Source organism: Hippocampus bargibanti, linkage group LG01 (assembly GCF_051943395.1).
Source record: "Hippocampus bargibanti isolate YZ-2025 linkage group LG01, ASM5194339v1, whole genome shotgun sequence".
Classification (NCBI taxonomy): Eukaryota; Metazoa; Chordata; class Actinopteri; order Syngnathiformes; family Syngnathidae; genus Hippocampus; species Hippocampus bargibanti.
The window spans coordinates 28,172,212-28,183,239 of NC_142734.1; the positions used below are offsets into that span (position 1 = coordinate 28,172,212).

Consider the following 11,028-nt stretch of genomic DNA (forward strand, 5'->3'; position numbering starts at 1 on the left):
CACAGCAACACAAATGCACAAACATGAACACATTTGTTCAATAAATACAAACTGTACAGCCTTTAATGTGAATACTACAACATATTCAAGGTCATGCCGATCCATGTGCACCAAATCCAGCAGACATTTAAACAGCTTCTTCCCCCAAGCCATTAACTCTCTAAACAGTAATCAAAATAGAACTGTATAGTGCCTCCATTTTTCTCAATTTTTTTATGATACTAGTGCAGCCTTTTCTACCGGAGACAAATTCCTTGTGTGTTCTACGTACTTGGCAATAAAGATGATTCTGATGCTTTTACATGCAATGTGGCCTTTAGCTTCCTCATAATTATCAGAACATTGTTTCTAAGAGAAAAAAAAACACATTTGTGAAAAAAAATTAAAGATTGACCAGTCGCTCCACTTCCATTCGCTAGTTTCCCTTCAGGACTGCTTGCCGTCCGCTTCTTGATCATAGCTCAGTCTTGCCGTGCTTGTGCGTTATCCGACTGTAGTTGTTCCGTCTTTTGGGTTGGTAGGTGAGAAGCTGACTAAACTCTCTCAGGAGTTGTTCCCAGTAGCAGGAAACATCTTGCATTTGCAGGTGCTCTGAGACAAACTGCATGCCTCTGCGAAGCGAGGACAAGAAATAACAATCGTTTCGAGTGCCGCTGTGGAAAAACTGAAAGATTGTTTCACCAATAAGAGTACCTGATGGCAATTTCTTGCGCCAAGGAATCATTTTGTTTGACAAACTGGAGTAACTCTCTGTGAACAGAAAGCATTTTTTGACATGTTAAACTGATTACAAATATGGTAGTCGCTCTACTTATGAATGTCTCTTCATGCAATATGTTTAAATAAAATAATAAAAAAATACAATCATGGGCTGGTAATCTCAATTCCGAGTTTCCTGAATGCAACATATTTATAGCCGCTATGCCATTTGCTATTTCCGAGCGTCATCCTGGCATCCCATTGGCTAAGAGGGATCTCGACTAACGTTATGTGTCTGTGTATGCAGTTAGATAAATAGTTAAAGGACAACCGACGTATTCGGACAAGTTGTGTCCATAATTTGTAAAATGGCTTCAAATGACTTCTACTGGGCGTATTTTAATAAGATTCCACCGCATATAGCTATATTTTACGTTTTAAGACTCGCTCTGAATATTCAGGTGATTGAGTTGGTGAAGAGTCCGTACGTGACGTCATGAAAGGACCGCCCCCTGACCGAAAAAAAAAAAAACATTGTAGCAGTCCTTCCAACACGTCAATGTATTTTGCTGTACATGTTTGGACTGAGAATCGTGTTGCACCTAAAAGCCGCCAGGAGAGGGCATCCAAGCTCCATATAAGGAATTTATCAGCCTGTGGAAGCGGAGGTGGCCACTGCAAGTCGCCATTTCGTGCCTCTTTTTTTTGGGGGGGTGAGAGATTTTCCCCCAATGTTGCCTAGAAATGGCACATATAATTCTTTAATTGATTGCAAACATGTATGCTTTCCTCTTCAGAACTATTTGAATCATATTCATAACTGGATGTGTAACAAGAAAATTGTATATTGTCTCAATCTGAAGCCATTGTGGTGTCGGTTATCCTTTAAATGATCATCATTTTTACTCATTTTTTGAAATATTATGCACAACTCTCATTTATTGTGCAATCATTTGTAGAGTGGCTGCCTTTCCAGTAGCTCCTGTATTTTGTTTTTTCTACTTCTTTCTTTCCTCTTCCTTTCATAGCTTTGCTGCTGGGAAATGTAAATTTCCCCACTGTGAGACGAATATAGGTACATCCAATTCAATCCAATCGAATCATAACACACATTTGTTACATATGTTGACGCATTGTTATAGTTTTGGAAACATTTATGTCTGAATTATGAAGAGCTTGCAACGGATGAGGGTATTTACATGGAAAACGCGTCTTGATTTACAAAATATTCTAGTGAAGTGAATTTCTTCCAGAACATTGCTTTCATAAGTAGAGGTACCAATGTACAAATGGACTGTGTGCATATTCAGCCCCTGAAATCATTTGTAATTCCCAAACAAAGACTGAAAGGCAGCTGATTAAAAACAGTTTGTACGTTTTTCCAAATCCTGAATTTTTATCAGTACCCAGTAAACAGGATTGTTTAAAAAAATGGAGACATTTTAGCAGCATGGCCAGTACCTGACATCGGAGAGATCCTGCTTCACGGGAATGTAGTGCACCCAAGGCTTGAGCTGAGGATAAAAAAACTCTTGCCATTCGCTCCCCACGTGGAACACCAGCGAACCGCAAAGAAAGAGATGCTTGAAACGAAAGCTTGCCGCTACTCCTCGGAAGTTGAATAAATATCTGAGGTAGGAGAAGAGAACACAAGCTGTTCATTGGGGTACCAAAAACGTAAGTCATTCTCATCATCAACAAACTGTGTGTTCGGTGTTAATAATTTCAAGCACGGGGAGAAAACAAAAACTCTACAACGAACTGTGTGGTGGACATGTCGATCGCATTACGGTGGGTCAAAAATTAATGTGCAACAATTAAAGGACAACCAACGTCTCCGGACAAGTTGTATCCATAATTTGTAAAATGGCTTCAAATGACTTCTAATGAGCGTATTTTACAAAGATTCCACCGCACATAGCAATGTTTTACGTTTTAAGACTTGCGCTGAATATTCCGGAAGTCTTGTTTTTGAGTTGGTGACGAGTCCGTACGTGACGTCACTGAAGGAACGCCCCTGACCGAAAAAAAAAAAGGACACTTTGTAGCAGTCCTTCCATCACATCAATGTATTTTGCTGCACTTGTTTGGTCTGAAAACCTCGTGTTGCACCAAAAAGCCGCCAGAGGAGTGCGACCAAGCTCCACGGAAGGAATTTATCAGACTGTGGAAACGGGCTGATTAATTCCTCATACTGAGGTTGGTCGCCATTTTCTACCTTTTTTGGGTGCGACATTTCCACCCCTGATGCCTCAAAATGACACGGAATAAATTCTTTAATCGTTTGCAAACATGTATGCTTTCTTCTTCAGAACTATTTGAATCATATTCATAACTGGATGAGTAACAAGAAAGCATATTCTCCGAATCTGAAGCCATTGTTTTGATTCTAGAGCAAGGCAAGACGTCTTGCCGTGACACCACGAATATGGGGGCGGGACCTTCTGAAACTGGCCACTTCCGGTTTCAAATTGAAGTACTTTTTAGACACTTTAAGTCATTTTTATTGGTATTTTGCATTTGACTAAAAATATCATACTGCGGGTTTTGGGTATTTTAGATGCTATAAAACGTTTTTCTGATGTCAGTTAGGAAACAAAAAAGTGATGTCGGTTGTCCTTTAAATGAAAAAAAAATATGACTATCAACGCAGTACATCTGACTTACTTATACTTGCAATGGTCAACCAGTGGGATTTCTTTGGCTGGTGCTCTCCCGAGAGTGTCCTAAAATAAAAAGTCCAGCATTTGAAACATTAACACACGATGCATTTTCAAGTCCAATTCGAAGATAAAATATGAAAAAAAAAACAAGACCCTAACCTTGTCAGACTTCCAGGCCTGGTTTTTTGTGTATTCCGCATCGACCAACTCTGGCAACTCTCGAGAAAGAAGGATCAGCGGGTCACGTTCCGGACTCGTTCTACCAATGGAGACAAAGGGGCAAGATTAGGTCATTATGAAAATAACAATATAATTCCAATTATTTAAATCAATCAATCATAAATTCACTATTATGCAAAAAAATCGGTACTCACCGAGATCCCCTGAAGAAACCTTTAGACTCTTTCTTCTTCCATGGCCACTGAGCTGCAGACCTAAAACATTATCCTCCCATTAGACCTGACTTTAAACTGACGGCAAACGTACGCACGCGCAGATTGCACAAAAACATCTTTCGGGCTTACTTTTTAAGATCCTGTCTCATTAGATCCCATCGTCCCAGTCCGGTGGGATATATGGGCCACACTGCTGGGCCGCCCTCCCAAAATGTCCAAGCTGGGTACATGATGTCCTGGTAGTCTGAAGTCTACTCATGACACATACGGACACACGCTTGGCTGCCTTTGCATATCTCATCCCATTGCAACCCGAGTTCGTGTTCACACTCACCTTACTGAAGGAAAAAACGGGCAAGGTAGGTTGTACCCAATTGGGCACTTGAGGATAATCCCTGACATTTACCACCATCTCCAAATTCGGTAATTTATCAATCACCTGTAATATGAAATGCTCAACCCCACTACACCTGAAGACACAAAAGGAAATCTTGAAAAAAAAAGGACACAATTGCGGTTTGAGTGCATGCTTGTTACTGGGCAGAACTGACCTAGCTGGAAACATGCAGTTATGTTCCCTGTACAATTTATGTCCAATAATCTGGTAGTGGGTGCCAATCCCTTTTTGGATTGTCGAAGTCATGAGATTCTCTGAAATTCCTTGTTGAAAGGAAGCCAAGTCTTGCTGCAAGACCCTGCAGTAAGAAAAATGTGCGTATTACAAAGGGCTTTGTGAGTCAGGCAGGATTCAATTTGTGAAAGTAACATCAGAAATAAAATCATACTGTCATTTGTTTAAATAGCTGTTGATCACACTCGCCTTAGATGGCAACTACAGTTGGTAGTTTTACACGGAGTATGTACTTTAATAGCTTCGGATATCATGTCGTTTATTGTCTGTTTGCCTGGAAAAGGAGAGAAAGAGCAAAGAAATGCATGAATACTTTTGCAGATAAAATCAGGTTCTTGCTCCGAGATTTTTTGGGACTACATAATACTGCTAAAATTGTTATTTAATAATATCATATATCATTTTTTTAAATCTGATACAAGTTTTTAAAATATTAACGAGACCGAGATACTCGAGTATTTAAAAAATACGGTGACCGAATGGTTATTCGATGTAGCTATCGTTTACATTGGTTAGTTCGGAGCTAGCTAACTAGCTCGCGAGCTCATGAGACTACGGAAAGTTAAAGGTAGAGAAAACGAATTCATTTGGATATTTTTTAAGTACAAAGTCGCCATAAAAAGTCACAGTAGGGTACCTGCTTCACAAATCAGGGATGAAATGCACCCTTGTAGTAGAAATACAAAGACCCACAAACAGGAGAGCTCCATTTTCCTCGATTCGAAAGCTATGTCTGAGATTGGAAAAGCCGTGTGTTCATCTGGCGTCGATTACTTCTGCCTGAGCACACGGATTACGGTAATGTCCAGCGCAAGACTTTTTCTACCGTAAAAACGAAGCGGTTGGCTCCAACCGTTTTGACCGGAAATGTGTTCACTTTATTTGGATTACATTTAGCGCAATTGATTTTTACTTTCGTTTTCTTTGTTTAACCCAAAATGTTTTTTTTTTCAGAGCATGAAAAAACTCGAATAACCGTATTCAAAGAGCACTTTACAATACCTACGTACTAGAAATACATTTACTGTACATTGTTCATAAAGATTACATAAAATGTATATTTTTAAATAATTCCCTGCCAGGTGATGTGCAAAAATGTGTCCACTCCAGTGTCTGGGTTTTTGTCATTTTCACTCAACTTGTAGGACCCACACATAGGCTGTCAACGCACAAGGGGAAAATAAGTTACACAAAAAAAAAAAAAAAAAAAAAAAAAAAATCACTGCAAATGCAGTATATATGGGTTTCTATCAAATAGTGAGTAATTTCACTTTATTTCGATGACCAGTTTATATGGGTTAGTGTTGTGAGTATGCATTATTTCCAGGTTGTATGAACGCTTGCGCGTCTGGTTGCCGCTGCTCACCCGCAGAGAAATTTCTTATGCTGTGACTGTAAAGTGTCCTTGAGAATTTTGAAAGGTGCTTATAAATACAATGTAAATACAAAAACAAATAGTATACCGGAGACAGACAGACCGACCGACAGCCAGACTCATCGTCATCATGAATATCTGTCTTGAAAATGGGTGAGGAGGAGGAGAAAAATGTCCCCCTGTGACATGCAATTAGATGATGGAGAGAGGAGAGTAAGCCCAGGTGGATAGAGAAAGTAGAGAGCGACAGCTGAGAGGAGCATAAACTGGAGCCACCGTGATACACGCAAGCAATTTTGAATACTGTTCTAGAACTTAGAAGTTTAATACCTGCTAGTTATTTTTTTTTTCCCAGCAGGACAACAGGAACGGAAATGCATCTGACTCTGCTTTGTACCCTTTGCATTTATTTTATTGTGCTTTGCGCCGCAGAGGAAGGTCTGGAATTCCCCAACTTTGATGGCAGGGACCGAGTGCTGGATATCAACGAGCGCAGCTACAAAAAAGCCTTGAGGAGATTTGATCTGCTATGTATGTTCTACCACGAGCCTGTACCTGCCAATAAAGGCCTCCAGAAGCGTTTCCAGATGACTGAGCTGGTCCTGGAGGTGAGAAGCTTTGGCCACAAAGTGACGTCGCGTGGACGAGCGCATTGTAAACAGGTTTATGTGATCACCACCTAGCTGACAGCTCAGGTGCTGGAGAACAAAAACATTGGATTTGGAATGGTGGATGCTCAGAAGGATGCTAAAGTGGCCAAGAAGCTAGGTAAGTCATTTTGCACGGAACAGTGGCAGTTCTCTTATTTAACGATTTTTGGGCAGGCCTAGAAGAAGTGGGAAGTCTGTACATCTTCAAGGACGATCGCATCATTGAGTTTGACGGAGAACTCTCGGCAGACACTCTTGTGGAGTTCCTCTTGGATGTGAGTGAACTGCACACAAAGCTACCGTTACAACTCCCGCAAGTTGTGTGTTTGCATGCGCACCATTGACCTAGATATAGACATGTATTCACATTTGTATGCATTCCTTGCAGCTTTTTTTCTGTGTCGCCCCCCCTCCTTCCGCCCGCTTTCTGCAGGTGCTGGAGGACCCGGTAGAAATAATCAACAACGCAATGGAGCTCAGAGCCTTCGAAAGGATAGAAGAAGACATTCGCCTCATTGGTTACTTCAAAGGAGACGATTTATGTTCGTTTCTTACCAGTCAAACAGAAGGAAAAAAATGGTGTCCTCCAATCGCTCCCTGTTGAGTCCCAACAGACCTTTAATGGGATCTCGACCATGCCCCCCTCTACAGATTTTACCCTGTAGTTTCTCCCGTGAGAGGCTTTAAATAGCATCTAGTTCACCAGCTAATTGCTCAAACTGAAATTATGACAGAGACAAGTTGCGATCTGGTTCATTGTGGTTCCGATGTGATATTTCACAGCGTAGTCTTAAAGGACAACCGACGTCACTTTTTTGTTTTTTAACTGACACCAGAAAAACGTTTTATAGCATCTAAAATACCCAAAACACACAGTATGATATTTTTATTCAAATGCGAAACACCAATAAAAATGACTTAGTGTCCAAAATCTGCAAAAAATTGAGCTGCGAATTGGGCATTTTCAGAAAGTCCCGCCCCCCAGTTCGTGACGTCACGCCAAGACGTCTTGCATTGCTAGTGAATCAAAACAATGGCTTCAGATTCGGAGAATATGCTTTCTTGTGACACATCCAGTTATGAATATGATTCAAATAGTTCTGAAGAGGAAAGCATACATGTTTGCAACCGATTAAAGAATTTATTTGTGCCATTTTGAGGCAACATTGGGGGAAAATCTCTCACCCAAAAAAGAAGCACAAAATGGCGACCTCTTGTGGCCACCTCCGTTTACACAGGCTGATAAATTCCTTATATGGTGCTTGGACGCCCTCTTCTGGCTTTCTGGCGGCTTTTGGGTGCAACACGAGGTCCCAGGAACAAACAAGTACAGCAAAATACATTGACGTGATGGAAGGACCGCTACAATGCGTGTTTTTTTACGGTAAAGGGCGGTCCTTTAGTGACGTCACGTACGAACTCGTCACCAACTCAAAAACAAGACTTCCTGAATATTCAGCGCGAGTCTTAAAATGTAAAATATAGCGGTGGAATCTTTGTAAAATACACTCAGTAGGAGTCATTTGAAGCCATTTTACAAATTATGGACACAACTTGTCCGGAGACGTCAGTTGTCCTTTAAGGCAGTAATTCTCAAACCGGCATCCACGAGAAACTCTATCATCCTGTCATGGGGAAGAACTTGCAATTTAGCAGTCGATACTTCCCACCCTCAACTCCTGGTCATCAAGCTGTTGGTTTATAACAAAATGAACAAGATCGTAGATCACTTTGCGGGCTAACCAAACGCTTCCTGAGAGATACCATGAGGCGTACCAAAGTCAAGCAGATGCTCCCCTGCAAAGAAGTGAGCTTAGGTGAGGTGGCTCGGGCATCTATTCAAGTGCCTACCGCGTTCTTTTCTGAGGAGATGTTTCTGGGAAAAGAACTGGAACTTACCTGAGCATCTCTTGGCTGGCCTAGTGAAGGGACAGTGGGGGGTCTCGGGAACACCTCAGAAGAGCCAGGAGAAGGAAGTCTGGGCTTCTTTGCTTAGGTTGCTGCCCTTGTGACTTACCCTAAGTGATGGTCAAGTGAACCTTCATGAAGCACTTTTGATGTTTTTGACTCCTCTTGATGGCAGTCTTAGTTTAAAGATACAGTGAAATTTTAAGATACAGTAAAGTCTCGTTATATCGATATCGGATATATCGATAGTCCCGGTTATATCGATACTATTTCTATGCACGCACGGAGAAAATTACATGCAAACAAGGTCGGATATATCGATATTTTTTCGGACTCCCTTGAATATCGATATAACGAGACTTTACTCTATTTCCTTTGCATTAACCTCTACATTTAAAGCAGGAGCACCATTTGGAGGAGCCAAAAAATATTACAAGTGCTTCCTGAAGCTTTGTTTTTCCCATCATTACTTGGCCGCAGACAGGTGGAAGAAAATGGATGGCAATGAGCAGTGTACTTTGTATTCATGTTTAGTTGGATTTAAGAATATGATGGGGTCTTGAAAAATAAGACAAACTAAATCTTTGACCCTAATTTGTTTGGTGCATTCCACAAATGTTAAGAAAAATGACAACATCTGTAATCTTATTGACTCTCTCTTCCTGGGTCTTAGACTACAAAGCCTTCCGGGAGGCCTCGGAGCGTTTTCAACCTTACATCAAGTTTTTTGCCACGTTTGATAAATCTGTAAGTGCAAAAGTGCGTTGTCGCGTTGACGTCAGACGGCGCCTTCTCTGAAGAAGCGGGGATGCATTTTAGGTGGCCAAACATCTCTCCCTCAAGATGAACGAGGTGAATTTTTACGAGCCATTCATGGAGGAGCCCGTGGTCCTGCCTGGACGGCCGCTGTCGGAGTCGGACATTGTGGACTTTGTCAATCAACATAGAAGGTGAAATTAATGTGGGATTGATCAAACCCGGGGGCGGATTTTGACTCCTATGTGCCATTTGCAGGGCAACTCTGAGGAAGCTACGGGCAGAGAACATGTTTGAGACATGGGTAAATACAATTCAGCTACCAGTAGTCGTGCCGTGACGTAGTGATGGGCAAGTGAAGCTTAATGAAGCACCTGTGACGTTTTTTGACTCCTCTAGATGGCACTCTTGGTTTAAAGATGCAGTGGATTTTAAAGACATTTCCTTTGTACTAATATTTTCATTTAAACCAAGAGCACCACCTAGAGGAGTTAAAAAATATCTCAAGTGCTTCATGAAGCTTCGTTTTCCCATCACTACTGCACACCAGCAATCACACCACGTTTTTCTCACCCCCAGGAGGACGACATGGACGGAATCCACATCGTTGCATTTGCCGAAGAAGAGGATCCAGGTTGAAAACCGTTTCCTCTCCTTTAGTCCCAAAAAGTGTTAACGTATAAATGGTTGCACACCTGAACACCCTTGTTCCCAGATGGTTATGAATTTCTGGAGATCTTAAAGGATGTGGCTCGAGACAACACCAACAACCCGGGTCTCAGCATTGTCTGGATTGACCCTGATGACTTTCCTCTGGTGCGTCGTCATTTTGTGATTAATATACAGTATTTAGCTCTGATGAACTTTGGTGTTGTTCAGTGTCAGGAGATCCGGTACACAGATAAACACAATTGGGCATTTTTTTGTCCTTGTTTTGACTCTTTCCTGACCTAATTTTCTCTCTTTATGTTTGTATTTTTTTATTTAAGATTTGAAAAATCCATATGGGTGTAACAGGGCTTAGACCTACTTTATGGGGTCTTGGGAAGCGGTAAGCTTTAGTTGGAGGGGCGGTGAATTTAGGTTTCAATCAACACAAGTCATCCAACGACAACCAGACTTGAATTTTAGAGTTTGGAACTGTTTTGAAACCTGAAGATTGAGATTTTCTCATGACCTCCACACACTGTATTTGACTTCCCACCTACGATAAACACATCACAACGTTGTTCAAACGTGAGCAATAATCTTGCCTTGTATTTTCCAGCTCACCACTTATTGGGAAAAGACCTTCAAGTTGGACTTGTTCAGTCCTCAGATCGGTGTGGTGAACGTCACAGATGTAAGTTGAACTCACTTTAATAAAACAGGTCAGCAGAGCTTACAGGAGGGGGTCCATTGTGCATTCCAGGCAGACAGCGTGTGGCTTGACATGTCCAACGATGAGGATTTACCAACCGCTGAGGAGCTGGAGGACTGGATCGAGGACGTCCTATCGGGCAGAGTTAATACAGAGGACGATGATGACGACTTGGAAGATGACCGTGAGGACTTTGAGGATGACTTGACAGAAGACAACATCCTTGACCAAGATGATGATCTATATGACTGAGCCCGCGGCCGTTTTATCTTTTTGGTTTTCATTCTCATTAAAATTATGTTAGCACTTGGAAATTATATGCGAAACCTGAAAAACGGAAATAACATAATGTTGGAAACCATTTTCAAGAAAATAGCGGCACAGTACGGTACTTTATAATGTCTCAACTAAGCCGCATTAATATTTGTGTTTATTTTGCAGAGGATAAAGAATATGTCTGTGAGTATTGTAAGATGGTATGACCATTTTGCATTCTGTGTTAGCATTAAGCTAGCGTTTAGTGATGAGACAAAATTAAAGTAAATAACAAACCACCAACACCCGAAACAGCTTGATGACTATTTTTGAACA

General features: G+C 41.3%; 2 protein-coding genes across 2 annotated transcripts; one reads left to right on the forward strand and one right to left on the reverse strand.

The window, feature by feature from the left end:
• Positions 1 to 32: 32 nt before the first annotated feature.
• poglut1 (protein O-glucosyltransferase 1) lies at positions 33 to 5,113 on the reverse strand. Its single transcript, XM_089007936.1, has 11 exons — positions 5,026 to 5,113; positions 4,578 to 4,662; positions 4,309 to 4,452; positions 4,092 to 4,227; positions 3,887 to 4,008; positions 3,737 to 3,796; positions 3,522 to 3,621; positions 3,367 to 3,425; positions 2,161 to 2,328; positions 694 to 750; positions 33 to 611 (listed from the first exon to the last, which is right to left on the reverse strand). The coding sequence occupies exons 1-11, from the start codon at positions 5,096 to 5,098 to the stop codon at positions 455 to 457; spliced, it is 1,161 nt and encodes a 386-aa protein (XP_088864062.1). The 5' UTR covers positions 5,099 to 5,113; the 3' UTR covers positions 33 to 454.
• A 609-nt stretch (positions 5,114 to 5,722) lies between these two features.
• Positions 5,723 to 10,998, forward strand: LOC148903739 (calsequestrin-2-like). The gene is made up of 11 exons (XM_089008008.1): positions 5,723 to 6,371; positions 6,447 to 6,531; positions 6,588 to 6,688; positions 6,847 to 6,955; positions 8,995 to 9,068; positions 9,141 to 9,271; positions 9,336 to 9,381; positions 9,657 to 9,711; positions 9,793 to 9,893; positions 10,345 to 10,419; positions 10,489 to 10,998. Exons 1-11 carry the CDS (start codon positions 6,138 to 6,140, stop codon positions 10,687 to 10,689), a joined length of 1,212 nt encoding a protein of 403 aa, XP_088864134.1. The 5' UTR covers positions 5,723 to 6,137; the 3' UTR covers positions 10,690 to 10,998.
• Positions 10,999 to 11,028: the final 30 nt, after the last annotated feature.

What these genes read in the sequence shown, in the direction of transcription:
- poglut1 (XM_089007936.1), bottom strand. Translation starts at nt 5,098, where the DNA reads ATGGAGCTCTCCTGTTTGTGGGTCTTTGTATTTCTACTACAAGGGTGC. An exon ending in CAGGATCTCTCCGATGTCAG is followed by an intron (nt 751 to 2,160) that starts GTACTGGCCATG and finishes TTCTGTTCACAG; the next exon opens with AGAGTTACTCCAGTTTGTCA. An exon ending in GCGCAAGAAATTGCCATCAG is followed by an intron (nt 612 to 693) that starts GTACTCTTATTG and finishes CTCGCTTCGCAG; the next exon opens with AGGCATGCAGTTTGTCTCAG.
- LOC148903739 (XM_089008008.1), top strand. Translation starts at nt 6,138, where the DNA reads ATGCATCTGACTCTGCTTTGTACCCTTTGCATTTATTTTATTGTGCTT. An exon ending in CTTCAAAGGAGACGATTTAT is followed by an intron (nt 6,956 to 8,994) that starts GTTCGTTTCTTA and finishes CCTGGGTCTTAG; the next exon opens with ACTACAAAGCCTTCCGGGAG. An exon ending in AGAACATGTTTGAGACATGG is followed by an intron (nt 9,382 to 9,656) that starts GTAAATACAATT and finishes TCTCACCCCCAG; the next exon opens with GAGGACGACATGGACGGAAT.